This window comes from Coturnix japonica, chromosome 8 (genome assembly GCF_054131305.1).
Source record: "Coturnix japonica strain WE chromosome 8, WE-NBRP24, whole genome shotgun sequence".
Classification (NCBI taxonomy): domain Eukaryota; kingdom Metazoa; phylum Chordata; class Aves; order Galliformes; family Phasianidae; genus Coturnix; species Coturnix japonica.
This window is the reverse complement of record NC_140670.1, coordinates 22,205,351-22,233,004: the sequence shown is the minus strand read 5'-3', so window position 1 is coordinate 22,233,004 and position 27,654 is coordinate 22,205,351. Positions and strand designations below refer to the sequence as shown.

Below are 27,654 nucleotides of genomic sequence, written 5' to 3'. Positions count from 1 at the left end.
AGCGGTGACGTGCGACGTAGCGGCGGCGTGTGTGTGACGCAGTTGCCCATGGTAACCCCGCTGCCGCGTAGAGGATGGTGAGCGGGGCGGGGGCGGCGGGCCGGGCCTGGAGGGAAACAGGGGACATGGGGGGGAACGGGGCGAGATCGGGGACATGGGGGAGACGGGGGAGACTGGGTGGGCAGGGACGGGCCGCGTGGGTCGGGTCGGAGGAGATCGCTCGGCCCTTGGGGCGTCCGGCCCGACGGTCGGGGCGTGGGGGGATGCGTGGGGTCGGGGGGAAGCGGAGCCGGTGGGAAGCGGAGCCGCAGAGGCACCGTTGGCCCCAGGGGAGATGGAAGGGAGGATGGACTGAAGGGACACGGCAGTGATGGGGGCAGCGACCAAACACCGAGTGCTGGGGGAGCTGTGACCGGGGAAGGACCATGGACAGGGCAGCCAGGGGGAAGGGGGGGTGGTGGTGGTGGTGGTGGTGATGGTGGTGGTGATGGCCACAGCACAAGACATGGGATGTTGGAGTGCACCACAAGGATGCTCAGAGGGATGGAGCACTTCTCCTATGGAGACAGGCTGAGGGGCTGCGCGTGTTCGGCCTGGAGAACTCGGCTGTTCAGTATGGCTTCAGTGTGGCCTTCCCAGAGAAGGCTTCCCCATCCCTGGAGGAATTCAAGGCCAGCTTGGATGGGGCCCTGGGTGGGCTTTAAGATCCGTTCCAACCCATCCGTCCTGTGCTGGTTCCTGGGGGCTGCAGAAGTCGAGGGAGCTCCAGGAGGGCATGCGGAGTTGGAAGGGCTGTTGATAAATGGCCTTAAAAGGGGAGTCTTGGCAAAGAAGCCTGGGTGAAGGAGCTGTGACACTGCCCAGGGACTGGGAGAGACCAGGGTGGGATGACCAGTTTGGGGGATCGCTGTACCGTGCCAGTCACTGTTGGCTGGCTAGAATAGGGTGATGGGATTTGGGTGCTCTTGGGTTTTCTGCCATGGGCTGAGGAAATGGGAACAGCACAGGCTGAAGAGAGAAGAACTCATTGTGGGAAGGAGTAGAGGAACTTTGGTGCTAGTGAGAGAAAGAGACGAACCAGAAGGGAAGGGAATGCTCGAGTGTGGAAACAAAGTATTTGATGGGGAGCAGTGTTCACTGAGAGGAACTGGAGCCTCACTGTGAAGGGTCTGGTAAGGACAGAGGGCATCGCTGGGAGACAGATGTGTGGTGAGGGTGAAATGTTGCCTGTATCAGGTTAGGGTGGGGCTGAGTGATAGACTTGGGTGCTGGATGCTGCAGTAGTTGGGGTGGGATGGGAGATGCTGGTGGAATCTGTCAAGGACTGTCAGGAAAGGATGAGTGGGGATCAGCAGAGGGGTGGTTGGGGTACAGCATGTGCAGAGAGCCCAGGCTGAAGGAAATGGTCATGTCGGAAAGAGCTTCTGTAGGGCAAAGCTGTGTTTTGTCCAGGAGCCCCCTGGATTCAAGCTGTATTAAAGCACAGGAGGAGGCATAAGTGAGAACAGCAAAGGCAGCTCCTCATCTTTGCTGAGTTAATGCTAGCTGCATCCCCACCTGCCGTGCCACAGAGAAAGAGATTGAGATAAAGACTGTGAGACCTGCTGTATTTTAGATCAGGCGATGATGGAGTTTGTCACACCAGGCACCAAAGCCATCACAGGATGGACATCTGCTGTGGAGATGAAGGCAGCTGCCTCCAGCAGCGCCATGCTTTGTGGGACACATTTGGCCTGCAGCTGCTACCAGCCAAATCTGCTCTTCTGCTTTGTGATGTCCTGATAAACTGGTGTAGTCTGGGATCTGGCTGTTGTTATGTGAGCGCTTTGTGCACGGGGAGGGTGGACTGGGTGTTTTCCAGTGCTTGTGTTATTTGCTACAGCATTTTAATGCTTCCTTTTTTCATTTCTGAGAGTTCTTGGAGTTGCAGCCTCTCAAGTGGTGTGGGTAAAGGACTGGCTGGGCTGGGCAGCAGTTCTGCTTGCTCCCATTCCAGTGGTAAGATGGTTAATGCTGATGTTTAAATTATTTCAGTGCTCATCCAAGTAAGCGCAGAGGGGAAGTGTCTTGTTCTGCAGAGCATACCAGCATTTCTCACAGCTGTGAGGCAGGGGTGCTGGAAGGTCGTAGGTGGAGCACAGAGGGAAAGATGAGCCATAAAAATGCATAGCATGAGAGATGCGTGGCGCTGAAGGCTTTGGCTCGGTTGAGCAGCACGTGTGCTGGGCTCACAGCAAGAGTGAAGGGAGATGTTACATGAAAGGGTGAGCAGCCTTCAAGAGTTGTGGAAGTGCTGTGTGAAGCAGAGCTTGCGTCCTGCTTGTCTACACCAAGTGAGATGGTTGTTGCTGATGGGTAGCAGGGCTGGGGGACGACCTGAATTCTTCTAAAGCTGTTGACTGAAGATGACATTGCTGCATCAATCCAGGCCTGTCAATGCGTGGCCCCACTGTGCAGCCAAGGAAACTGAGTCACGGAGCGGTTGGATGACACCAGGCAGATCTTGGTCAGAGAATGAAGGACCGACATAGCAAAACGTGTAGTCAAACATCTTCCTCCTGGCCTCGAGCTCCCAGTTGTAACAAAAGCAGCAAGTGTTGCTGCCTGTACTGCTCAGAATATTCCCTTTGCCCCTTGTCTGACACGGAGGCTGTACCCAACCGACCCCATTAAAACAAACCATTTTCCAAAGCTATAGCAGTGCTCTGCTGCTCCAGTTTCCTAGCAGAGCTGCACATCACACATCTTTCATTTATTTACTGGTTGTGCGATAGCTTTATGGGAAACGATGTGCAGGGAGTGCAGCATACCAACAACTGGAGGAGGTTTCCAAGTACTGCACCGCTGAAGGGGAGACAAAGCGGCAGGCATCAGCAATGCCATGCACAGGGCAGAGCGCTTCCTTGAAGTCTGCAAAGAGCAGAGGAGTTTGATTTTAATTATGAAAGAAGTCATGCTGGTGTTGGTTAATGCACCGAGAGAGCGAGTGCCGTGTGACCTCTTTGACAGAAAACTGTGTTAGTAGGTTTGAGCTGGAAGAGCTCTGTAGGTGACTCGGCTCCAATAAATGTGGGATTTCAGCACAGAAAAGAAAGTCTGCATTGAATGACACCATATGGTGGAGACATGCAGCAAGCAAATGATTTCGTTGGGAGTTCTGCCAGAGTAAGAAGTATTGAATAAACCGTGCTCAATAGATTAATTTACTTCGGTTGTGTTTTGAAAAAGGCTGGGTGATTTTATGACCATTAGTGACATTTGCAGTTCTGCAGCCGAAGATAAAGGTAATCAAACGTCATTCTTCAGGGCACCAGCTAATCAGTGCAGTTGTCAGGCCCGCTCCCCTCCTCCAGCTCCGTATGTGCAGATCCACACTCTGAACTGCCAATGGAGCCTCAAACATCCACTGCTGAAAGCAGGAGATTGGGCTCAGCAAAACCTCTTGTCCTTCCCCAAGCACCGCTTGTCCCCACTGCCTTCATCTATTTAGAAATGGTGAACTGCTGCTGCATTGCTTGCTGAAAGTCGGTGGTGAGCAGGGCTGTGCTGTGCTCGGGGCGCAGAACAAGGAGACGTTCCCCCTCCGTGGCGAGAGATAACAGAGCGATAGGAGGAGAGTGAATTCGAGGCAGGTTTGAACTTGGCCCCTTCATTGCCAGAACCTCCTGGAGGACTGTAGGTGTGGCAGAGGCAGAATTAGCAAGAGAATCGTGGGCCGCTTTGTGGGTGTTGGGTGAAGTTTCTCCCACGGTTGTAGGGGAGGCACAGAGGGGCTGCTAGAGGACAGAGAGAGACACTGTGTGCTGCTGGGGAATGGAACCGGCACCTCCGTGTCTCATGAGCTGGCTGGAAAGGGCCAGGAGGTGAAGGTCTGACCCACGGCCATGGCAGGGGGAGCCTGGGTAGGGAGGGGGTGGGCTATGCAATCACAGTGGCTAGAGAGGCACAGGGCTTGTGGCCGTGGTGTGTCTCGGTGAATGGATTCCATTTCAGCTGAATGCCCACATCCACGAGATAAGAGATTGCTGGTGACGGAGGATGGTTTTGTTTAAAATTCATTATCTGAGCTTTGCGGTTAATAAAGTTAAACAGAATACATTTACTTTTCTTGCCTAATAGGAATCAACTGTGCTGTGCCGTGGCTTGCGGGCTGAGCTTTATCCATGCCCTGTGTGTCCTGCCCTCAGTACGAGGGGAAATTGCTCTTTCCGTTATGGTCTTGTATTGCCAATCTGATACAATATTTAAACAGATTATCTCAATGCTCTGTTTGTCCCAAACCAATTTTTGTTTTGGCCTATAAAGCGAATCTTCCTTTCGGCGGCTTCTGTGGTACAGGATGTAGTTACATGCATCAACTAGTTCAAAAGGCCCATCTACAGCCTGGATTTAAAGCTGAATAAACCCACAAAAGCCTTAGCTAGGACTATAAATGTCACCGTATTTTTATATATGTCTGTATTTTCTTTTTTTAAGGAGAGCAGGATTACTGCATGCAGCTATAACTGAACGTCCTTCGATAATTCAGTGGGTATTTTAAACCTAGCAATGATAGGCTTTCATAAAACCGCACATCCCTGTTTTCAGAAGGATGCTAATAAGATGGTTAGCTTCCCTTTCATGCTCAACGTGTTTATGAGTGCACTTACCCATTTAGTTGCATCTCTGAATTTAAAGCCCCGCTCTGATTTCACAGTAATTGTCAGGAGTCTTTTTTTCTTTTCCTATGTCCCCACTCACTGTCTGGAAAATGCCGTCTTCTTGTTGCTGACCCCATCAGTCTGTCTCCTCACAGTGCTTGTAAAGAAAGCCCTCTCCACCAAGGATAATGATGTTTTTAAACGAGCCAACCTGACATAGAACACATAGTTTGCTTAACCCTGAGATGACCAAGTGGCAGTCGCTGGCTGGCCATGCCCTGCCTTGAGTTGCTCCCTATGGCTGCCCTTCTCCAAAGGCTGCACGCGCTGCCATGCTGTGCTGTCATTACCCAAACAGCATCTGCAGTTCCCTTCTCTGTTACAGATGCCGCAGTCTGCTCAGTCTGTGCAGATGCCGTGCTGCCCTTGCAATCCTGCTGCCATCCCTGCAGCTCCTCTGCCAGGACCCGTCCTGCTCCTTACCCCACCTGTGCTCCCTCCTTGCTTAGGGTACGTTTGGTTGCAGCACCGCCTCAAGGCCTTGCTCCTCTCCCTTGGCACTTGAGTCTCCTCTTTGCACCACATTTTCCCATTTGGTGGCTTTTTTACCTTGTATCTGCCATGGATATCAAGTGGCTGTTTCCTGTCTCTCATTGGGCCAAGTTGGTTTCAGCGCCGTGTCTGCAAGCACAGAGGTGCTAATCCAGTAGCATGTGTGCAGGGAGGGTTGCTTGTCCCTTGTAGTACCTGCATGCTGCAAGCAACTCAGCTTAGTTATTTTTTTCCAGACTACCAAGCTGTCAGGAAATGCTTTTTGTCTTCCTAACTGCTCACTACACCAATTAAAAAAAAATAGGAAGGATATTAGAAACCAGTCTGTGCCCAGCATTACTTAACCTTAAGTATTCACTAATTAGGGAGAAAATGCTGGGTGCCAGTAGGTAATAATATTTACAAAATACTAACAATTGCAGTAGCCTGGGCTATTACTTGGCTCTTAATTCAAGTTGTGTACACAAACCATGTAACCTATGCTGGCGGTTACTGAGATAGAGTCCACCTCTCTGTGTTGGCCTGCTTGTCTTCCAGCCTTTTAAATCAGCTTACTTTATACCTTAGAGAATACTTTTATTTCTATAAATATCCTCCTGTCCATTGGCTACCCCAGATAATCCTGCGATCAGCCGTGCAGCGGTGTCACTCCAGCAGAATATGGAGCGATGCTGATCATTCTCTTGTAGGCTGTCATACTGGCCCAGAAATAGCATCCGTCTACAATGGGAGCAGCTCTATTAACATTTACAACAGTTCCTTTTCCCGACCCCTGGGAATTGCTCCCTGGTAGATAAGCAATACTTGGTAATACATTGCTTTGCGCTCGCTGTTTCGGAGTTGAATTCTGAAACATAGCAGCTCCTAATCCTGATCTGCTCTGGGATGCACCGCTCCACTCTTAGCAGTGCTGCGAATAGGATTAGCATTGCAACAACTTCTTTTTTTAACCATGAGCAATAAACTGAAATAATGGGGCCTGGTTCAGAGCCCTCTGAAGTCGGCAGCGGCGCTTTGATGGGTCTGTGTTGGCTTGGGTCAGCCTGTAGGAATGGGAAATTCACAGCCCTTCCTGGGAAGGGGGTAGAACGTGTGAATTTTAGAGTTCCTGCTCTCATGGGGAGCTGAGCTCTGTGTATTTAAAGGCCAACAAATGCAGCCATAAATCTGACTGCAGGTGAAAAAACCTGCTGCAGCCGCACAGAGCCAGCTGTGGGCACCCGGCCTTGGCACGGGGTGTCACAGCCTGGGCTGCAGGCGGTGCATGCGGGCATTGACCACCAGCAAGCAGAGCCTGCTCCCCATTAGCACCTTGAGCTGGGCCTGGCCTCCCAGGTGTGTAGCAGCCTGTTTATGGTGCAGGTGATGCAGCCCAAGGGGCAGGGTAAGATTTCACTTCACGAACTTTCATTGCACAAGCTCTGAATTTCTGACCCTCAGCTTTCCACAAAAGTGCAGTCACAATGGCAGCCACGCAGCATTCTACAAATATCCATCAAACAGTTTCAGTAAGTTCCTCCTCTTCTTTTGCATCATGTATTTGTGAGCTTCATCTGTTAATTACATAGATAGCCAACAGATTACTTCCAAATCCAAAATGCTTGGAGGGCATGGATCAAGTCTAACCTGTGTTTGGGTCTGGTGTATTTTCACACTGTGCAATGAAAGCTTTGACATCATGACGGGTAGTGCCACGTCCTTTCCAAACTGCACTTTGTGCAGCAGCAGCACAGCAACTCTGCAGCCCTTCATCCTGAGGACAGGCTTCTGATTGTTGTGATCTGGAGGGGATGAGGAGCAACCTTCATGGCTCAGATAGTCCTCAGCTCCCAGCAGGAATACTTAGAGGGCGCAGTTCCTCTTAGCAACAAAGCACTTTGTGACATTTAGCTAATTTTGCCCTTGTTGTCTCTGTTTTGCAAATGGGAGAACAAAACTGCTCGAGAGGTGGGCCCCTGCAGCCCAGGCTTGTGCTGATATCTGAACTTCATTCTCATGATTGCCCTTTGAGACATGGCAGTGGTCTGTAGGAGGCTGAGCAGGATCCCAAAGGCTCCAGAAGGAGCTGTGGGTGCATTTTTCCTAGGCAAACAAGTTGCAGGAGCATCCATGCATCTCAGCCCTTCTCCTGCGGGGCTGAGGTCCAGATGGAAGCAGGGTGATTTGCTCCTTGTGGTTGCACGTCAGGATCTGGACCGTTTTCCATCCATTTCAGAAAGGTGCAGGTCTCTGACAAAAGCTTGGGTGTGCTGCTGTAACGTGCACAGTTGTAAATGAGCTGACCTGCATATTCTGTTTCCTAATCCTGAGTGATACTGTCAGCTCAGAGAGCTGAGCCTGGCTAATGACTGAAATCCACTGTGCTTTTCTTAGCGAGGACGTGTGGTGATCTGAGATAGCTGTTAAGTGCTACATCCTGAGAATCAGAACTGCACGTGCCCCATGGGTCCAGCATGTTTTAGACAGATAAACGGGGTTTGAGATGATCAGGGAGTTACTATGAAAAGAACTGATGTCAGGTGTGCCGTAACCTACAGTTAACTAGGAGGGAGATTAAATTAATGGGGTTTTCCCTCTGATAAAGATAATGAAGAGCTCGCAAGGACTTGGTTTGCAGCTCCTACATGTAATATCCTTAGGCACTGCCTTCCTGGCTTAGGCAGTGCCAAACAGCTGTGTGACATGAGCGATGCAGTCAGTGGTGCATCCCACTGAGTGGCATTTGTGCTGCCTGAGACCTCACTGATGCTCTTGGAGATGAAGGAGAATTGCAGGGAGGGGGAAAAGTAGGAAAGGAAGAGGGTAGGGGTTCAGTCTGTCCTGGGATCCAGCACTGAACAGAACCTGTTTTAAGGGATGGGTCGCTCGGCCTGGTGGGGAAAGTCAGAGGGAAATAACAACTACAGTCTCTCTTGCTAATTTAGGGTTTACTGTCAATCCTGCGTAAACTGAAAAGCACCCCAGACCAGGAGGTGAGGATCCTCCTCTTGGGGCTGGATAATGCAGGCAAGACCACACTCCTGAAACAGCTGGCGTCTGAGGACATAAGCCACATCACACCAACACAGGTGAGGAAGGCCTTTTGTCTTACATCCAGCCAACTCCAAACATCCTGCATATTCCATCGTTCCCTCTCTGGTACCTCTGGCCCCCTTTCTTGGAGCATCAGGGTTGGGGAGATAGATGTCACCCATCAGAAATGCTGCAGCATTGCTCCTGTGTTGACCAGAGGAGGTTGCTAGAGAGCTATGGGAGATGCTTCCCCCCACCCTGTAGCTGCCTTGCAAAGCTCCCAGCCCCAACACCCTAATTCCAAGTCCCAGTCCCCTGAGTGTTGCGGCAGCACGTTGCCAGCCCACGCCACATCCTGTTTTTCTACTTGAATGCCCTTTCAGTTGGTGCTTTAATTGATGAAATGGACCCTTCAGACATGCAGCTGTTGCTCTTTTAAGCCTGGCATTAGTTGCGTTGTGTCGAATTGAGCTGAGACCTCTGGCTTCACGTGAGCTGGGACTCTCTACTCAGCTTTCACAAGCTCAGTCCTGCTTCTCACAGTGCCCTTGTTTTCTCCTTATCTGCAGCTCTCCCACCTCTTCCTGCACCCACCCTGCTGAGCCTTTCCAGGGTACTAACTGCATCATATGTTTCCGTAGCCATGACAGCATCAACCCTTGGCCCAGGAACACAGGCCAGCTGATGGTTTAGTGGCTGTTCATTTTCACCAGTGCCTCTCCCGCAGCCGATCCATCTTTATGGCTGCCTGGCCCATCTCACAGCATGGTGCAGGCATGGGATATATAGGGTGCTAATGTCTGCCTGTGAATCTGATCCAGCCATTCAGGTTTATGCTCTATGTGCCTTTGTTTCTGCTCTTTCCAGGGCTTTAACATCAAAAGCGTACAGTCTCAAGGCTTCAAGCTGAACGTATGGGACATAGGCGGACAGAGGAAGATCAGGCCGTACTGGAGGAACTATTTTGAAAACACTGATATCCTTGTAAGTATTGGTTGCAGTTGAATGTTATCTTCATGTAATCCATGGTCTTGGCCAGAAAGGAACAAGTAGTGTAATGTCCCAGTTCTCAGCAACACCATTGCCATCATAACAGGAGTTATTCCAAGTGAAATGGCAAGATTGGTTGGGTACGCTAAGAAAAATACAGTGATGTTTGGAGAAGCCATTCAGTTGTATGTTTTTGCTTCCACGGGATGGTGCTGGCTGTGGCCAGTTCCTTTCTTCTCATCTCAGGCTCTTTCAAAAAAGCAAACATCAATAGCCTGTAGTTTGCCCATCTATGGCTCTTTTCACTGGAGACTCCGAAAGCCTGTCATGGGTATGAGCGATTTAAACCTCATGTAGGTCAGTATGGAGCCTTTTTCACAGTTGGGGAAACCGAGGCACAGAAGAGTTAAACGTTGTGTCTGGCATCAGACAAGAAGGCTTCTGGCTGAGGGACACAGAGAGACCCCTTGTCTTTTCCTTTGGTCCTTTCATCATTACACTGTCCTTTAATGTTTTTGACATCTTAGCTGCAGTTACCTTACAATTAGCTACAGTTGACTACCATTATAATTACACTGTGGGACCATGCCAGAGCACGTTACCCTGGGACCTTCTAAGTGCTATCCTGACTAGTTTCAAAGAGCACCTCTAACATGCAGCCACACGTGGCAGGATGGAGACAGTCTGGGGGCTTCATGCCCACCCCCCTGCTAAGCACTGTTGCCAGTGGGAGCAGAGAAAAAGCCATTCTAAGCAAGGTCTGCAGGCTCCCATGGGAAAGCAGGAAGCTCTCTCTGAAAGACGCCCTTCCTCCCTTCTGTCTCACACACACATACATACTCACTGACTTGCTGGGAGCTTCAGTTCATTTCCACAGTGAGGATCAGTGCAACTAGGAGTAGGGCTCTTTGCTCCGAGGCTCACATCGGGGTCCTGAAGGGCCTGGCTGTACCTGCAGGCTTAGAAAACATTGTCCAAATGAGTAAGTTGTTTAAATAGGTGTAAAAAGTCCCCTAGTCTCTTCTGCGGAGCCTCTTTATCCATTGCTAATTTGTAATCAGATGTTTCAAGGCAACCAGCGTGGCATAAACCTGAGTGGCTGCTTTTTCAGGGAGTAATGGTGATATCTTTATAAAGAGAAATTGTATGTTTGAAAAACTAGCAGGACAAACTACATATACCCTTCTGTGAACGTCAAGAAAATGTGGCATGGCTGCAGTTCTATCATGCCCACTGGGTCTGAGCTCTGCAGCTGCTGGTGGGGTGAATGTAGATTTGCAAATCAAAGTCAACACTGCAAAGCAGCAGCTAGGGGATCTTTGCTACAGCAGTTGTTCAGACTGCAGAGGCTGCGCAACTGCAAAACAGTGCCTGTGAGGCTCTGCTGGCAAAGCAGTGAGCTATGCTGGTCTGTAGTCTTCCCCCCTTCCCAGGGTGTGCTGCATGAGAGGTGTAGAAATAAAGGTGAATTCAAAGACAGAGGATGAATACAGCTGTGTTCCCAGCCCTCCTCCCACTCTAGCTAAAGCAACACGCAGAGGAAACCTTTCTTTTCATACAAGTAAGATAGTTGGTAGAATCAGAGTCAGTTTGGAGAAAAGCAACAGCGTGAATTCAGAGAGGCAATAATAGATGTGCATATGGACATGAGCCTGCACTCCCTACTTGCCAGCTAGTAGCCAGTCCTGGACAGTCTGCATGTTAGTGCAGTGATTTCCATGTCAGTATGCACCAAAACTGGGATAGCAGCAAAAAGGATGAGATCAAGTTCTCCTGCCAGCTCTTGCACCCCTTAAAGCCAGTAATTCATCTCCTCATGAAACCTGGTGCAGGTCATGCCTCTGTAAACTGAGCTAACAAATCCCTTGTATTATTTCCCCATCCAGCCCCACCACTTGCAAAATTTCTGCCCAGCTCACTTAGTCCAGGTTTTGTTTAGGCCTGCTACTCAAAGGAGACACCCACCCTTACCTGAGCTTCTTTCTCAAGCTCCAATACCCTACTTGAGGGCTGCTCAAACTGGCAAACCATGTTACTAAACACTAGAGCCAGAAACAAGCCTTGTGTGGGCCTAGCTGCAGAAGAAAGATGGAAATAAGATATACCACAGTTCCCAGGACCCCCTGCTTCCGTCTTCTCCTAAAATATATTGCACAAAGCAGAAAGGACCCTTTAAAAAGCATTAAAAAGCAGGAAGTGATTGCAGATTCAAATCCATGCAGGTGCCTTTGAATGAGCACTAGGTCTTGCATCACACACCTGTGATATTTGGAAGCTTAACCCAGGCAAATAAGGTGTGGATATCTGGCTGATTGCATATTCAGACAGGCACCTGCAGCTATTTGGCACAGTGGTTTCTGGTTTGGAATTAGGCACTCTGCACATGCTTTACCTTCTCTGCTGTGCTTTTGTGGCTTTTGCCCTGAGCACTTTGTCTCCAGTTCTCATCTTGCAAGATAGCTCCCTAGCAAGAAACAGAGCGGTGCAGGAGAAAGCCCAGCTGGCTGTGACATGGGACTCTTCCTTGCCAGTTAGAGAAGCACCATAATACGTAAGGTATCAGCTTCTATCTAAGAAGAAGCACTCTAATATTGCATTCACGTGTTGCTAAGCTTCCCCTGAGATGTCCTGAAGGAGGAAAGATGATAATCAAGTTTCACAACCACCACTCTACATCTTCTTTCTTTCTAGTCTATGCTTCCTGCCTCAAATGGGATGCACAGGGGTGGGTGCTCGGGAGGGGCAGAGAGGATGGGTGTAGCTGATGCAGTACTTTTGCAGGTGCTTGAGATCACACTGCAGGGAGAAGCTGTGTCACGCATGCCCATGGGCTTTTCCCCATCACGTGGCACCAGGCACGTGCACTACTGCAGCGTCCCTGCACAGCTGCATCCAACCCTGCTATGTATGCATAGGGTCTCTCAGTGTGCATCAGCCACAGGGAGGACCAGGGAGGCCTCAGCTAAGAGGCCAGTGAGCTTGAAGAGATTCCTCCTTCTCAAGGCTGGCATACAGATTCTCCAGCTTTCATCTGATCCCATTTTAAACAACCCTAGCCCTGCTCACTGAGGGTGTACCTACAGTTTTGTAGATAGAGCTGCTAGAGATCTTCCCTTCCCCTACTGTTTGGTCAGAACTATCCTGGAGGCATGGAGTTTTGCACTGAGACTGCCTGCAAGGATGCCATTTATCTTGATGGCAGGGTGCTGTGCTCATCTATTCCCTCAAAACCAGGCTGACACTTGCTCCCTGTAAGCCACCAAAGAGCATGCAGATGACATCCCAGCAGCTTCAGTCAGCACTGATGAAGAATGGCAGGGGCTGAAAGTGAAAGACTCAGTGTTTATCACCAGTCCTGTCCATGTCTGCTGCTCCAGCAACCTTCCCCTTCCTATATGAGATGATTCTTGTTTGGATGTTACACAGAGGTACCCCAGTTTCTTTAGTAGTTTATTATGTGTGCTTTCTGAATGACAGTAGTGCTGCTGGAGGGAGAGAGGAAGGGTGGCTGGATTTACTAATACCTTACCTAGTGGGGTCTTTGAAGAGCCTTTTAGCCTGTGCAAGAGGCATTTACAAGAGGAAAGCAAGACATGGCATGCTGCTGGAGAGGGTGGGGACCCTCTACAAAGGCTGGGAGCCTGCAGGCTAGAGAACCACCCTCACCCAGGGTCAGATGTCTGCCTGGGACCTCCTCATAGACTGTGAGATGTGGTGCCCAGCTCCGCGGAGATGGAAGAGCTCTGTGGTCAGACTGCAGGAGCCAGCTGCTGCCTGTCTCCTCTGCCACCCTTAAGGACAAGCTGACAGCTGAAGACAGAGTCTTGCAAGCTGGATCCAGCCATTGTCCCCAGCCACCTGTTCCAGGAGGTCGTGGTAGGACAGAAACGCAATGTCACCAATATATTCAAACTTCATCTGTCCCCTGAGCACCGTTATATGCCACGTTGGCTTATGAGAAGGTGACATGTTCTGCTAGAAAGCAGCTTGGTCTATTCACAACACTGCAGCACTGTTTGAACGACTGTGCCTGGATCCCCCACATTTTGCCATCCTGTACTCAGCTTCAGCCTGTAAGGTGGCCATTTGTGAAGATGCCAGGCAGTCTCCCACTCTCTTCAGATAACACGGAGCTGGTAAGAGCATCCCCAGTACTGCTGCCAGTGACTTTCTGATCCTAACCACATGGCTGTCCACTCCCTCTGGTTTTGAAAAAGGAGGTTCCTCTCTAAACGTCATGATGTTTTGCCAACACTTGGTATATAAATAATACTAAGTATCTTTGTGGCCAAAACCATAATTATTAGGCTTAGCTCATTTATATGATACGAAGGAAGAGCGTATTCTGGGAAAAGTAACTTTTTCCCCTCATTTCTTTTTCAGATCTATGTCATTGACAGTGCAGATAGGAAGAGGTTTGAAGAAACAGGTCAGGTGAGTTACTTATGCCCAGCTTCCTTTGAAGTAACGGAGTGCTTCTGAGTGCCCCTTGCTCACAAAACTTAGGGAGATGATTTTGTTGTTTATGAGGGAAATTTGCATTTCAAGAGAGACCTGCCTTTCAACATCAATGCAGATTATTTTGGTAGATGTGAAACAAGGAAAATAGGTAGCCTAATTCCGTTTAAATAGAACGGTTTTCATTAAAACTATACAAGAATAGCAAACAGAGCCCAATACTAAAAGAAAAAAAAAAAATAACACAAAAACTTTTCTAAGTCCTTTAAACCTTGCCAAACCAAGACCCTTAGGAATCTTATTTCCTTATTTACAAAGTTGAAATGGAAATCATATTGACTTGATTGTCTTTTGGATGTAACTGAAAAAAAAAAGAACAACATAAAAACGACCCAGGAACTTTGTGACTAGAACTGGCTAGAAAAGAAGATTTCCATTCTGCAAAGTTTCGATGTTTTGTAATGTTTTGTGTTTCAGGATGGAACAAAAAATAGGACTTTTGAACTTTATGCTATAAAAATTGGAAAGTGTAGGTGTGTCAAAATACCTGCCAGCAGATTCACCCCTTGAAATGGGAGTCAGAAGTGAGGGACTAAACCTAAAGCCCTCTGTTCTGCCTGTTTTGAAGGAGGCACTTGATCTTTTGTCTCTGGAGTCTCAAGGGCACACCCTAGCAGAAGGATCGTTGGTTATTGGAGGAGCAGGGGAAATTTCTCTCCTGTTGATGCCATTTTGTTTTATAATCAGCAATTAAATATTCATTAGGCAAAAGGGGGAGGGGGGAAGGAAGCGGAAGCGTAGAGCACTTGCCTGAGTCAGGTGGACTCGGGCTGGACCCCTCACATTTCCACAAGTAATTTGATTTCAATAAATCAGCCGTGTCAGATGAAAGACCTATTTTGTTGAGAAATTCCTGGCCAACTCTGTTTATAACTCTGTTCTCTCGCCCTCGTTTCCAAACCAAACATTGCTTTTGAGGGGATGGAATCGGATTTCCACTGCAGTTTAGCATCTCCCTGACTGCACTCTTTTAATCCAAAAGTTTCTGGTCAGTGAATGAAAGATATCAGGACAGCATCTGAGAGCAGAACCTTTCCAGCTTAATAAGGAGCCCACAGAAATCTCATCTCTCTGCAATGCCAGCAGACCTTACAGGTAGAAGTTCTGCTGGGTTTGCCACACGCTTACACACAGGGAAGCGACTTGAAACTGTGCTTGTTTCACATGAGGCCATTGCACACCCCTAGGCATTAAGTATTTCAGCCATTGCTGATCTACTGCAGATTCAGATTTGGGCTATTGAGAGACTCTCTTTGAGTCATTTGGTTTAGAATGAACAGACCCATTTCTCAGGATGCCACCCAATGCGTACTGTGCATATGGAGCCAAAATCCAGCTTGCAGAGCTGACCTAGCTTGTCTTCAGCTGGCCAGTGCCTTCAAAAGCATTGCCACTTTCTTGTGGGATTTCCATTTCTGGGGGAAAAGAAAAAAAGAAAAGAAAAAAAGTCCTCTGCTGCTCAAGTTGCAGTTTATGGAACTTGGAACAAACCCCTGAAAGTCATTATTAGTGCAGATATCAGGGCTGGTGTCAGCGGCTGCTCAGGTACAAATGCCAGTCAGGCAGTAACTTAAAACAGATTCTTCATCCTGCCAATTTACATGTTTTGTTGCTGTTTCATCAATTTTGGTCTCTGGTGAGCAGCGACTGGTAAAACACAGAGCTGTAGCCTTTAAGGCAACTGCTAATTTCAGACTAAGATGAAGATTTTTGTAACCTGTAATTGGAAGAAGTAGCTTTTGAACCTTGGGCTCGGATGATTGTATACATTTTTCTTCTCATATAATAAGAACACTGGAACACGCTCTTCCAGCATTTGCCCTAAATATATTTCTAATTAGAGACAACCACTGGTGGCTGAAGGTTTTCTTCCCTTGCCTCCCTCCGCCTTCCCCCTCACCCTACTCTCTTGTAAATGATATAGGAGCTGGCTGAGCTTTTGGATGAAGAAAAGCTTGGTGGAGTCCCCGTGCTCATATTCGCTAACAAGCAGGATTTGCTGACGGCTGCCCCTGCTTCAGAGATTGCCGAGGGACTGAACCTACACACAATCCGTGACAGAGTCTGGCAGATCCAGTCTTGTTCCGCTCTTTCAGGAGAAGGAGTACAGGTGAGGCACTGGAGAGGGCTCGCTGTGCCAGCAGGCCATGTGCAGAGAGAGATCCTTGTCTGTGGATCTGCAGGGTGGGGCAGGACTGGCTGCATCTCAAAGGAGGGTCAGCACGGCCAAACACTCACTGCTGGGCCAAACACTCACTGCTCACAGCAGGTCACGTATCTCACTCACCTCCTGCGTGGAGGGGAGGGGCAGCCATGGGCCCTGGGGATCTCTCTGTCCCTGGAAAAGGGGAGCTTTCACCTCCCCACCCGGGACCCCTTGACCGGGCCAGATGAAGACATTGATTTATTTTAAAGAGACTGCTGTCAGGTTAATCATTTTCACAAAACAAATCGCCTTCTACTATTAACCCCTTTGACTGTTACAAGTGTGCACTTTAGAAATCTGATTTACCTTCACTACTTAATGTCATTTGGCGTTTTGCTCAACCCAGGCGCCAGAGAAAATCCGATCAATTTTTCTGATCTGAGAAACAGGAGAACAGCACGTGGGGCAAAGACCACTTCTAATGGCAGCATGTGGGACAGCACAGACCTGCACAGGGGGCTGAGCCATGTTCCTGAGCTGAAGTGTAATAGCTGCCTCTTGTGCTCCTGTGCTGTAGCCAGTTCCTGAAGCATAGTAGCTCTTTGTAATGTAAATGGAACCTAGGTTTGTTTATTTCACTCTTAGGCTTTCCTGAATTAATGAAATATTTGCAGCGCTCCCAATCCGAGCGGTCAGGATTATTCCCTTTGCTGATACTTAAAGAAACAAAATCATGAAGCCATTTATCTCCGCTGCATATTCAGTGAATTCCTTATTTGCAGATGCTACAGAGCTCTTCAAGGTAGCCAGATCTCAAGCTGAGTATGAAAAGTCAGAGCAGAAGCCCACAGTACTGAGTGGGCAGTAAAATGGCAGATGAAATTCAGTGCTGACAAGCGCAAAATAACGCACATGAGGAACAACAACTCTAACTAGACATATATGATGATGGGCTCTAAATTAGCTGCCATTACTCAGAGAGCAGATCACTGGGAACAGCAGCTCAGTGCTCAGCAAAGACCAAAAAGGAAAAAACAAATGCTAGGGAGTTACCAGAAACTAGAAAAGGAACTTTCCAGAAAACTCTCTTCTATAACAGAATAAAGGTGTGGTAGGCACCAGCCTTGAACACGACATTCCTTTCTGCCTCTGTTCCCATCTAAAAAGACTTCAGCAGCAGTAAAATCATAGAGATTAGGTTGAAGGGTCTTTCTCTTAAAACACAGCTAACTGAAAGCACAAAAGAGGTTGCTGAGGGCCTTGTCCATTCAAGCTGTATCTCCAAGCATGGAAATTCCCCTGTCTCTCTACATAATCTCTTCCAGCACTTAACTACCCCCATCTAGAAAAATACTGTCCATACATCTGCTTGGAAGTATGAGAGATTTGAGGATCTTCTTTTGAGATTATTTTGAGAATGATCAGCAGTACAGAGTGACATCTGTAAACAAGGAGAATAAATAGATCGGGATTTGCAGCTTAGAAGAGAGAGAGAGGACAAAAAGTGAGAATGTCTTTGGGGTTTATGAGATACAAAAGTGACAGATAGACTACGTGCTATTTTTCCCACATTCTAGAGGAAGGAGGTTCCTAGCAAAGCAGTGATTTAAAAGAAAGAAAAGCTGCTTCATTGCTAGTTGCATAATTGAGTTGTGGATCTCTTTGGCTGAAGATGCTGGGGAAACCAAAGGTTCCAACCAAAGGTTGATTGGTTCAGAAAAATAGTAAGCGAATTTCTAAAGAAGAACTCCTCAGACAAGATCTGGGGATAACTTTTGAGTTAGGAACAGCCTGGGCCATAGACTGGGAGAAAGAACCCTGTTCCTAGTTGTTCTGTCCCTTGGCATCCATTGACCTGACCCATTACAGTAGATATTTAGCTTTGAAATTCTTAATCTAACGTTTAGACGTAAGTGTTGCATTGCAGATGGTGTCCTGCAAAGCTACGTTGTAACCAAACCTGTGAAAAGCTTCAACTCTGCAATCTTCATTTTGAAGCAGCTGTCTTAAGAGGGAGATGTTCTGCAGCAGCAGTGTTGAAGTTCAAAGAAATGTGATCATGATCGAGATAGGGAAAGCAAGGTTACAGTTTCAGAGGGCTGCAGACAAATGCAGGCTACCTGCTTCCTTCCTCCAGGCCCTCCTCTGTTTTATCTAAGTCCAACTCTTAGGGGTAGTAGAATGGCAGATGAGATTCTGGGAGGAGTGCTGGATGTGGAAGAGCTCCATGACAGAAGATGGCACTTTCTGTTGATGAGCTCTGAAAAATGCCTCATCTCCAAACTGATCTGCAGGCTGCTCTCTGAAGTGCCCTGCCCACTTATCTGCTGCTCAGTCTTCCTTTCTGTGCCCTCTCTTCAAAGTGTAGTGCATCTTCATATGCATTCAGTTGGCCAGAATATAAGCCCAGTGTTCTCAGCCAGAGAAATTAAATCCAGTTCCGTACTTACTTCCAGAAAACAGAAGACAAGAGCTGAAGTATTTGCAGCCCTATAGATGTTGTTCATCATGCTTATCTGGACAAATTAATTTAGATGCAGGGCAGATAACATACTGTCGTCCCCAGTCTCATTGCTCTAAATACTGCAGCTTGTTCCATAAGTGACTGTTGCAAAAAGACAAGTCACAAAGTCTCTGCATTTTGTAGTAAGAGCCCTTATATTTCTCTTGTGCCATAACTCCAGTCCTGTCAAGTCAGGCTGCGAGGATGCCAAGCTCTCCCTTTCCTTGGCAGTTCATTGAACAGAATGTTTTCCAAGATGGCTTTTAAACTAAATGATTTTAGGTGCAACTGGATCAGCCTAGGAATAAAGAATGTCTTCATTCCTGGGACTCTGATAAGTCAATGTGCTCAAAACATAGGGGAATCAAAGAAAAGCTTGTTGAGAGCATGAGATTAAGAGAGAAGATTTTGAGAATCATGGTACACTGTTGTCTACCAGTGGCTCAGACGGGAGCTCTCTGTGTAGCTAGTGCTCAGGTCACTGCTTTAAGGACTTCCTTGAGAAATGACAATGAGTGACAGAAAAATAAATGAAGATGTGGAAGCATCAGGTATTCAGAATGAAAGCCAAAGAGCAATCACACTAACCATCACTGCTGATGGAATGCATTAGCTGGAGGAAAATCAGAGGCATCACCAATGGATTTCACAAAGAAGAGTAGTGGCATATTTAGTACCGAGCACATGGAGGAGTAGAGTTCATGGGAGAAGATCCTTGTGATGGCTTGTAGGAAGAGCAATGAGCAAAGATAAATAACGCCGATACGTGAAGGAGAAATAGTTTGAAGGTCATTTAATTAGTTTAGCTGCTAGCACCATGGTGTATAGAATTGGGTAGTTAAGACTGGGGATTTCAAGGTTAATGAGATTAGATCATGGTTAATAGAATGATATAAATTTAGAGAATTTAACTATTATTTCAATTGGGTTATTTAATAAAACTGTTAATTAAGGAGGGAATCCATATTGTCATCTTCTCTTTTAAAATTAACCATTGGGGACTCGGGAAGAGGGGCCCAGCAGTGTTCTGAGCAGGTTCAGAAGAGAGGTGGCTGGGTTAACTGGAAACCCCACACAGAGCCCTCTGGAAGCCAGCTGGCATCCTGCATTGTGCCAGCTGAAGACGTTGTTCCATCCATGAAGACATGTTCCATCCTGGCCAGCTGGGGTGAGGTAAAAGCAGAAGGGACTCCCCTGCTTAGCTGCCTGCCCTCGTGCTGGAGATGCTTCTGAGGGGCCAGTATATATTAAACATGACTCAAGACTTTGGACCAGTCTGTGCTCTGCAGCTCATTTCTTGTTTGAAGCAAGAATCTCAGATCAAGGCAGCAGGAGCTCAGCCTGCCCCAAGGAATCTCCTCCAGAGCGATGCTGCAGCATATTGTGTCCAGAGTCTCCCAAACATAATAGCACCCAGGAGACTATTAAAAACCAGTGGAAATGAGACTAGCCACTAAACTCTAATTTATGGCAGAGCCAGTCTGGCCCAAAGGACTGTAGGCTGCACAGCTTACTTCTCCCTGTTGGGCTCCATTCTCCACTGGGAGCCCAGTGGAGCCCAAGACCAACGTGATGCTGGTCCTGCAATTCAGCACTTTGACAGGGGCAAGATTCAGAGCAGAACTCCCAGCAATCTTCTGTGTTATATCCTCTGAGCTAGGTTTTGTCTAAAAGATGTCTAAGCCACAGCAGGCTGGCCAGAGATCTCCCACATCTTAAGAAGGTTCTGGGGCTACTTGTGAATGTGATTTTAAACCAATTTTGACTACTGCAGCTCTCCTGGGGCAGGCAGAGCCACTTGTGATGAGGAAAAGCAGCAGTACTTCCAGATTACAGGGCTAAGTCTTGTGATTTTTAAGCAGGGTAAAAAGAGACTCTACAAGGCTGCACTGGGGATACAAGGTCTCAGAGGACAAAAAAGCTTGCACCCAGGCAAAGACAAGGATGGTATACTTGTGGGAGCCTATAAAAGCCTGCCTGTATGCTGAGCAGAGGAGCAAAGAAATGACAGATAATGAAGCCACAGCTCTGGCTGTGCAGAGGAAGAAGAAAGTGACAGTTAAAATAACATACACCAAAAATGCTAGAGATGGAGAATTTTGTACTTGCATGACCCAATTTGTTATGGCAGACAGAAGATTACATGAAAGGATTAAGCTTTGCTGTCCTTAAGGTCACATTAGGGGTCACAAGTTTGTGGCCTCGCCTGATCCCTGGCTTGTAGGGGAGCAGAAATCAGGATGCTTTTTTATGGGGTGGAAGGGACTCGTTTGCTGTGTTTGAAGTCAGATTACTTCACTCCCACAGCCACAAAGCTGATAACGCAGAGAATAAGCAAGCAGTGGGCTAATCTCAAACAGGACTTTGCATTCCTCCTGGGGGAGGCTCTACCAGTTCTTTCCCAAAGGGTGTCACAGCACAACTCCCCTGGTGCAACAGCAGACGTGACTGCAGCGAGGCAGGGTTGCGCTAAGCAGCATTTCTCTGCAAGGAGCATTATCCTCATCCCTGGAGTTCTCTCTCTTTGCTTTGGTAAAGTTTACTAGCTGCTTGTTAAGGAGCTAAGAGAGCTGAAGCTGAAAGATCTGAAATCTTTCCCTGGCTAAGTTTTCCCATGGTTGACTTGAGGCTGGAATACTAATATTGTATCCGTCTCCATCCTCAGAATATCTGCCAACGTCGCTGTGTCTCAACAAAGCAGCCCAAGGACATCTATCAAGATCTAAATGTTACTGTAGGGACTGTACTTTCTGCACAGAGCCATCTTTTAAGCATGCAGATATAGGGACAGAAAATGCAGGGACAAAAGATGAGTGCAGTTGACTCCTTGTGGACTTGACTCTTTCAAGCATCTTTTCCTCCTTCCCCCATGCTTTCCCCACAGAGCTCTTTGTGTTTGTAGCAGCTTCCCTCCATTTCTCTGTCTTCACAACCCCCTGTCCCACTTCACACCTTAGGCAAAAAAACTGCAGACGTACCTTTTTGTTTCCTTTGCCTTCTGTTGCATTTGCTGCTGCTCTCAGGGCACTGCAGAAAATATGAAGTTGCACCAGAAGCTGCAGTGAGGCCGAAGATGAGGAAGATAGATCATATGTAGAGCTGGCCGCATTCATTTTCTCTTTATCACTGTCAGGCAGGGAGATATTCACAATTAAATGTGATTTTTCCTGTCAATTATCTTATGCCAGAAGAGAGTTTTAAAATCAATTCCTGCTTTAAAAGTTCAGCGACCTACTTACGTATTTCAAGCCTGTTTGGAGTTCACCTTTCCTCTTGCATTTTGCTATGTCATTCTTTTGCCCTCATTATATGCTTGATGCAGCCAGGCTCCCAGCCACGGTAAATCCCATCATAAACTCTGCTTTATGACCCTCACCACGCTGGTGCTAAAACGGCCTGTCTTTCCCCTTCCCGAGCTCCCCCGATGGCAGCAGGCAGAGTTTTAATCACTGTGAATTCAGGTTGTGGTCAGATTAGGTAGAAGATAGGATGGGTGTTTGTTGTTTTGCAGTGATGTATTGTTTCTGAGATTACTGTGCTGAATAGCAGAGGGTGTCAGCTGATATTTATTACTTTAAGCTGTCTCAGCTGTTCTGGTTCAGCAAATAAACCTACATTCAAAATGAATGAGGAGCTCTGCTTGCCTTGTATGCCATGATGTGTGCAAATGTGATTATTGCTTCCGAGGCAGGGGAAGCTGAAATCATTGTGGGAGCATTTTTAGTTATTTATTTATTTTCACTCTTTGCAGGCAATCATGCGCATTTCTAAAGCACACAATGGAGCCAAAGGCTTGACACCTCTCTTCCCAGCCCCATTGTTAAGCCCTGGCATTCCTCTGGCTGGGAACGGCTGGCTCCCTCTCTCTCTAAAGTGATAAGCTTTAAACCGCGCTATTGATTGCTTAAGGCATTACATGTTTTACACCTAGGTTATCGGTGTTATTGAAAGGGGAAGACACAAAGCTACTGGGCCTTAAAATGAATCTACTTCTCGTCTTTTCCCATTTGCTCTGAGGATTTCAGACAATTTGTTTTACGCCGATCTCTGCTGTGGAGATAAATAAATGGAACTGGAGGCAGCAGCCCTCCCCCAGGTTTGAGGTAGCAGTGTTATTAGTACTGGGCCCCACATGCAGCCAGCACAAACTGGGCTTGTTTATTCTTTAACACAGCATGTTGACCATTGAACATAATGCACTGAAATCCTTCCAGAGATCCAGAATGGCTTTCACCCAATTTACAAGCACAACCATGTCCCATCCTACCTGCCTTCTTTCTGACCGTGGCACCAGCAATGCCTTGTAGGTAGGATAGAGGTGGGTTTTCTGGGACACCAATATGAGAACTGTGCATCCTGCGCCTCACATCAGTGAAGTGACAGGAGTGGGATAAAGCATCACTGTGTCCTTCAGGGGCATGTCCCATTCTAGGACCTCAGCAAGAAACTCGCACTCAGTTACCCACTGCTGAAGGGCTGCCCTATTGCTTGCAATGGCAAGAAGTGCTGCACACGTTTACCCTAACGAGCCTGTCGGCATCCTAACACATGACCACCTCCATTCCCACTGTGTTACCCCACAGCGCCTGTTCCTGAGAGGCACAGAGTCCACATCCCGTGATTAAAGGGACTTTCGTCCATCTGAGCTGATGTGATTTGCCTGGGGACACACAGGAGGCACGCAGCTGTGCAGAGAATTAGAGGCACGCTCTGAATATGGAGCTGGCTGTGTAACAAACAGCTTAAAATGCATAGTCTCAAAGACAAGGTGGCATGGCCAAGGTTACACAAATGATCCGAACCCAGAATTGAGCCTCGATCTGCTGCTGACATACCTTAACTGCAACGTGATCCTTCCTTGAAGGACTGAGGCATAGTGACAGGATGAGATGATACTTTTTATGGTCAGAAGAAGGTTCTGATAACCGAGCAATGAAGCGCTTGCTTTTACGCATGGTGGTTTTGGGTGCAGAGCACAGGTATGGGGCAGAGGAGGGCTGGAGATTCGCTTTCCCTTCCCTTGACTAACACTGCCTTTCTCTGTCTAAAGGACGGCATGAATTGGGTGTGCAAAAATGTCAATGCAAAGAAGAAATAAAGCGCTCTGAGCTGCATGGAAATGGAGGAGCGGTGGGAGCAGAATTCTAGCCTGAAAACACTAATTTGCTGCTTTCTGACCAAATGTTTTTCCATCTGTGCACAGCTACAGCTGTTAAAAGAGAAAAAAAAAAAAAAAGAGAGAGAGAAAAAAAAGGGAACAACATCGGTTAAAACCTACTGCTGGATTTGGAACCTGACCTGCTCTTTAGTATCGGTTTTTTATCCCAATAAAGGAATTATATATTTCCTCCCTATGCATAAATAGTATTAAATGTCTGATTAGCCAGCAGATTTGTAAGCAGAAGCAAGACTGATTCAGTGTGAAGCAGAGGGAGTGGTGAGTTACTGTAGTTGCTTAAATGCATAGGAGCTGCCCTATCCGTGCAGGCTTGCAGTTGCTGAGGACACGCTCAGGTGTCAGTCACAGCTTTTCCTCAGTGACAGATAAAACGTGGTTTTGTTACCAATTGTGGGTAGTTTCTTAAAAAAAACCTGATAAGAAGTCATTTGTGTAATGAGGGTAGAAGACTTCAGCATATTCCTATAGCCATAAAAGAGGAGTTTGATCATAACGAGACACTGTTACATTGCGACGCTGCCGTAGAAGGAAGAGGGTTATGTGTGTATAATTGAAGCTCTTTACAATTGGAATAATGCAGGATGAGCGTGCCTGGGGCTTTTCTCGCAGCTGAAGGAGAATTTAGCCCAGCGTTTCACCTTGAGCCAGCAAAAACGTGGTTCCTGTGTTCAGTAAGCTCCATATGCGAGATTAGTCTTGATGTTGAACAATCCCTGTTGATTTTCCCTTGATGTTAAGGCAACTCCGCAGCAAAATGCAATTAAGTCCGTGATTACTTTCTAGAATGAGATACCGGGTCCCAGGCTTCCTTTCTGCAGTGTGCAAAACCCACTCCCACCCTCCTCAGCAGCCCTGCTTGGAGGTGCCCAGCCCCGCTGCCAGCTGCAGCTCATCCGGGTGGAGGTGAGGAGCCTGCAACAGCAGATGGGAAATGCTCTTTATAGCCAGGGCTTGTTCTGCCCTGAACTGCCTTTCCTGCAGAAGGACGTGGTTGCTGAGATAGAAAAGCAAAAGCTTTTTTCCACCTCCTTGTCCGTGATTCAAATCTATCCCCAGCTGACGGCGGACAGGAGTCACTTAGCGCGCCAAAGCAGCCACGTCCTGTTGAAGCGAGCTTGGTGACTCCTGGGCCAGTTTCTAATGCACAGATGGTAAAATAATCCCACTGCCCTGCTTGCCAGCTTTGTTTGCTGCCTGCCTGCGAAAGGCCAGGGACCGCCTTACCCCTTCCACCTCTCGCAGGCTGGCAGCACGGGGCGAGCTGTGTGTCCTGCAGCATGTGGCTTCACCACGCGCCAGCGAGCTGACTCATGGAGCCAGGCGGCTGCTGACACCCCCGGAGCTCCCCGCCTCGCTCGTCCCTTCCCCAGGACATCTCCAGCTCACGGCAGAAACATCTGCACTGCGCGTGAAGCCACCTCCGTGTTACAGCCCAGCAGATTGAAATCATCTCGGGCAGCTTCCAGGTCCCCCCCGTACATCGGGATGGTTCAGAGTTTGGGCTGCGCGTAGTTCAGCTGTCGTTGCTGTGGCTGGGGGCAGAGGGACAGCTGGGACAGCAACTGCTGCAGCAATCCGAATGTAATCTGCCTGCGTCTGTGAGTCAGCACCCTGAGTGCATCTGTCTGCAGCCCAGGCAGGACGTGCAGACAGAGTGATGCAGCCTGCTGCAAAAAGCAGGGCTGGGAGGGGAGCAAAGGCTCCATCGAGCTGTTAGGCAATAGCTAATGACACAAAGAAGTGACACGCTTCCAGTTGGCGTGCGTTGAGCAAGGAGTCGTGAGGAGGGATGTTCATTTAAACAGAGCAACTGTGTTAGCTCATGGGGAGCCCCAGGAAGCTGAGCCCTCGTGTTTCTGGAGCCAAAGGAGGAGAAATGTATCCCAGCACATGTCTGAGAGGTCCCCTTTTCCTCTCTATCCACATATTTGCCTGATGAAAGTGCTGTAAAGCGTTGCAGCCCCTTCTGGAAGGCGCGCTTTGGGCTGTGGGCTGTACTCCCAGGCTTTGCGTTGGCCATCACTGTGCACTGGGTGCTGTGTGACATGCTTTGGCTCCTCTCCTCTGCCCCATCAGGACAAAGCAAAACCCCCCTCGGGGCAGAAGAGAGCCCTCCTCACCTACAGGGCTGCAGAGCTGGGTGCTGCCCCGCTCCCTGCTATTTCTTTAGTTACACTTGGAAGCGTGTATAAAATGCTGTAAATTTACTCTCGCTCCAGTTTGGAAGGAAAAATTGCCTTACTGAACTCAGGATCCAGAAGCGTTTGCTGGCTCGTTCCTTATGCTTGCACACATCCTGCTTGCTTGGTCCTGCTCCAGCCAGAGCTTCACCCGTCATCTGGTAGATGAATGTGGTCTACCTGGGAGGATGGAGGTGGAGGGTTACAATGACTGAAGTAAATCATCTCGCAGCAATGGCCATAAATGTTCTCTGTACTGTAAGCTCTGTGTACTGACCTGGTGGAAATGTGAAGGGATGTGGGGTTCTGCTCACCTGCCGCTCTGCCCCCAGCAGCACCCGGTTCTGTACCACCTGTGGAGCTGGGAACAGGGACGCTGCCCCTCTGCCTCCTGACCCTTCAGCTTCATGCTGATGTCCTGAGGAGGCTTTGTCCTTCCACATCTCTGCTTTGCCCTCTTTGAAGTAACAGCCGAGGAAAGCAAACCATCTCATTGGTATGGGTGGAGCTCTGCCGCGCATTGCATCGATTCATAGATTTTTAAAGCCAGAAGGGGCCATTATGTTCCTCTCTCCTGACCTCCCGCATAACACAGCCCATTAAATTCCACCCAGCGAGGCTCGCTGCAAGCTCAATGCCTTCGCTTGAATGAGAGCCCCTCTGCCAGGCAGGCAGCGGCCTGATTTAAAGCTCTGAGCGATGGCCAAGCCCAGCCCGGGCACGAGGAGTCTGTCACAAGGGTTAATTCCCTTCCCAGGGGGAGGCTGTCGTGCTTCACTTTCACATCATTAAATCTGGTTTTACCTTTGCGATAGATTAAAGACGCCTCTCCTGCCCATTGGTGTTCTCTGGAGGGGAAAGATGATGGAGAAGTGAAATTCTCCAAGGGCACGGCAGGAAATGGGGCTGTGATGTTTGAAGCAGGGACTCGTGCCCACAGCCCACCTCCCCGGTTGGCTCCGATGGAGAATTTCTCTCCTTGCCCTTGTGTTCTTCCCCACGCCCCAGTAGCTCCCCTTGTGAGACAGAGGTGTTTTTCTCCATCAGAGCTGTACCTGCTCAGCAGACGGCGTTGGCTGACTGCAGTGGGGTGAGGCCTCTCCTGCGCTGCCCCTTCCATCGCGGTCCTGCTGCGGCCGGGCCCACACAAGCTCTTTCTTTTATGTTCTGAATTCCACCAAAAAGGGGTATTTGCAATATCTGCTCATGTTGGTACTCGGTGTGTGGTTTAGATGTCTTTGTCAAAATAAAATAAACCAGTACAATTTAGTAGAAAGACAAATGGTGTCTCGGGGTGATCCTTTCCCTTCCGCGGGCTTCATTTCCCCAGCAGCTGTCCGTATGTGTGCCTGTCTGTCTGTCCATCTGTCAGGCCATCCATCCATCTATCTGTCTGTTCCGGCTATCTGTCCCTCTATCTGTCTGTCTGTCTACCCCTCTGTCTGTCCATCCGTCTGTCCATCTGTCTGTGTGTTGCCTCCTCTGCTTTCCCTCCATCTCACCAGAGGAACGAAGCAGCTGCTGGCGCTGGAACCGGTCAGATTCTGGAAGAACGCTTTTTCCATCGGATATTTGTTTGTCCCAAACTATCACAGCACTGAGGAAGCAAGGATGGAGCGCTTCGAGAGCGGCATATTGTCTCCAAAGTCATTTTGTAGGTTAAAAAAAGCCTGCGTGTCATGGAACCCGCTCCCTGCTGATCTGGCAGGAAAACTAACAGGGAAGAAAGCAAAGCAGAGAACAGTTTGGTTTTGGTTCAGTGTGACCGAGTTCAGAGGGAGTTTTGTGAGAGGGAAGCGAGTTCCGGCTCCACTTCTCTCCAACTGATGTGACTCACCACGCCAGGACGGCCCCATAGCGGGGAGCTGCTGGGGCCCAACATGAGGATGGGCTGCAGGACAGCTCAGCTTTGGGGTGTGCCTTGGGGCAGGGGG

The 27,654-nt window shown here is 48.4% G+C and overlaps 1 protein-coding gene and 1 long non-coding RNA gene across 5 annotated transcripts; one reads left to right on the top strand and one right to left on the bottom strand.

Moving 5' to 3' along the window:
• Positions 1-33: 33 nt before the first annotated feature.
• On the top strand, positions 34-27,002 carry ARL3 (ARF like GTPase 3). 2 transcript variants are annotated; one of them, XM_015867191.3, is made up of 6 exons: positions 34-77; positions 8,117-8,260; positions 9,072-9,188; positions 13,578-13,628; positions 15,637-15,822; positions 23,412-27,002. In XM_015867191.3, exons 1-6 carry the CDS (start codon positions 75-77, stop codon positions 23,457-23,459), a joined length of 549 nt encoding a protein of 182 aa, XP_015722677.1. In that variant the 5' UTR covers positions 34-74; the 3' UTR covers positions 23,460-27,002. The 2 variants fall into 2 exon arrangements, with proteins under 2 accessions (XP_015722677.1, XP_085410791.1); XM_085554665.1 differs by lacking the exon at positions 23,412-27,002 and adding an exon at positions 21,027-21,988.
• Positions 3,888-21,478, bottom strand: LOC107316075 (uncharacterized). 3 transcript variants are annotated; one of them, XR_014948727.1, is made up of 3 exons: positions 21,340-21,478; positions 10,039-10,153; positions 3,888-4,025 (listed from the first exon to the last, which is right to left on the bottom strand). It is a non-coding gene; the product is annotated as an uncharacterized LOC107316075 (long non-coding RNA). The 3 variants fall into 3 exon arrangements; XR_014948729.1 differs by lacking the exon at positions 3,888-4,025 and adding an exon at positions 9,516-9,639; XR_014948728.1 differs by lacking the exon at positions 3,888-4,025 and adding an exon at positions 9,517-9,639 and having other exon boundaries at positions 10,035-10,153.
• Positions 27,003-27,654: the final 652 nt, after the last annotated feature.

Coding starts and splice junctions, on each gene's coding strand:
- ARL3 (XM_085554665.1), top strand. Junction 8,261..9,071: donor GCCACATCACACCAACACAG/GTGAGGAAGGCC, acceptor TGCTCTTTCCAG/GGCTTTAACATCAAAAGCGT. Junction 13,629..15,636: donor GGTTTGAAGAAACAGGTCAG/GTGAGTTACTTA, acceptor TAAATGATATAG/GAGCTGGCTGAGCTTTTGGA.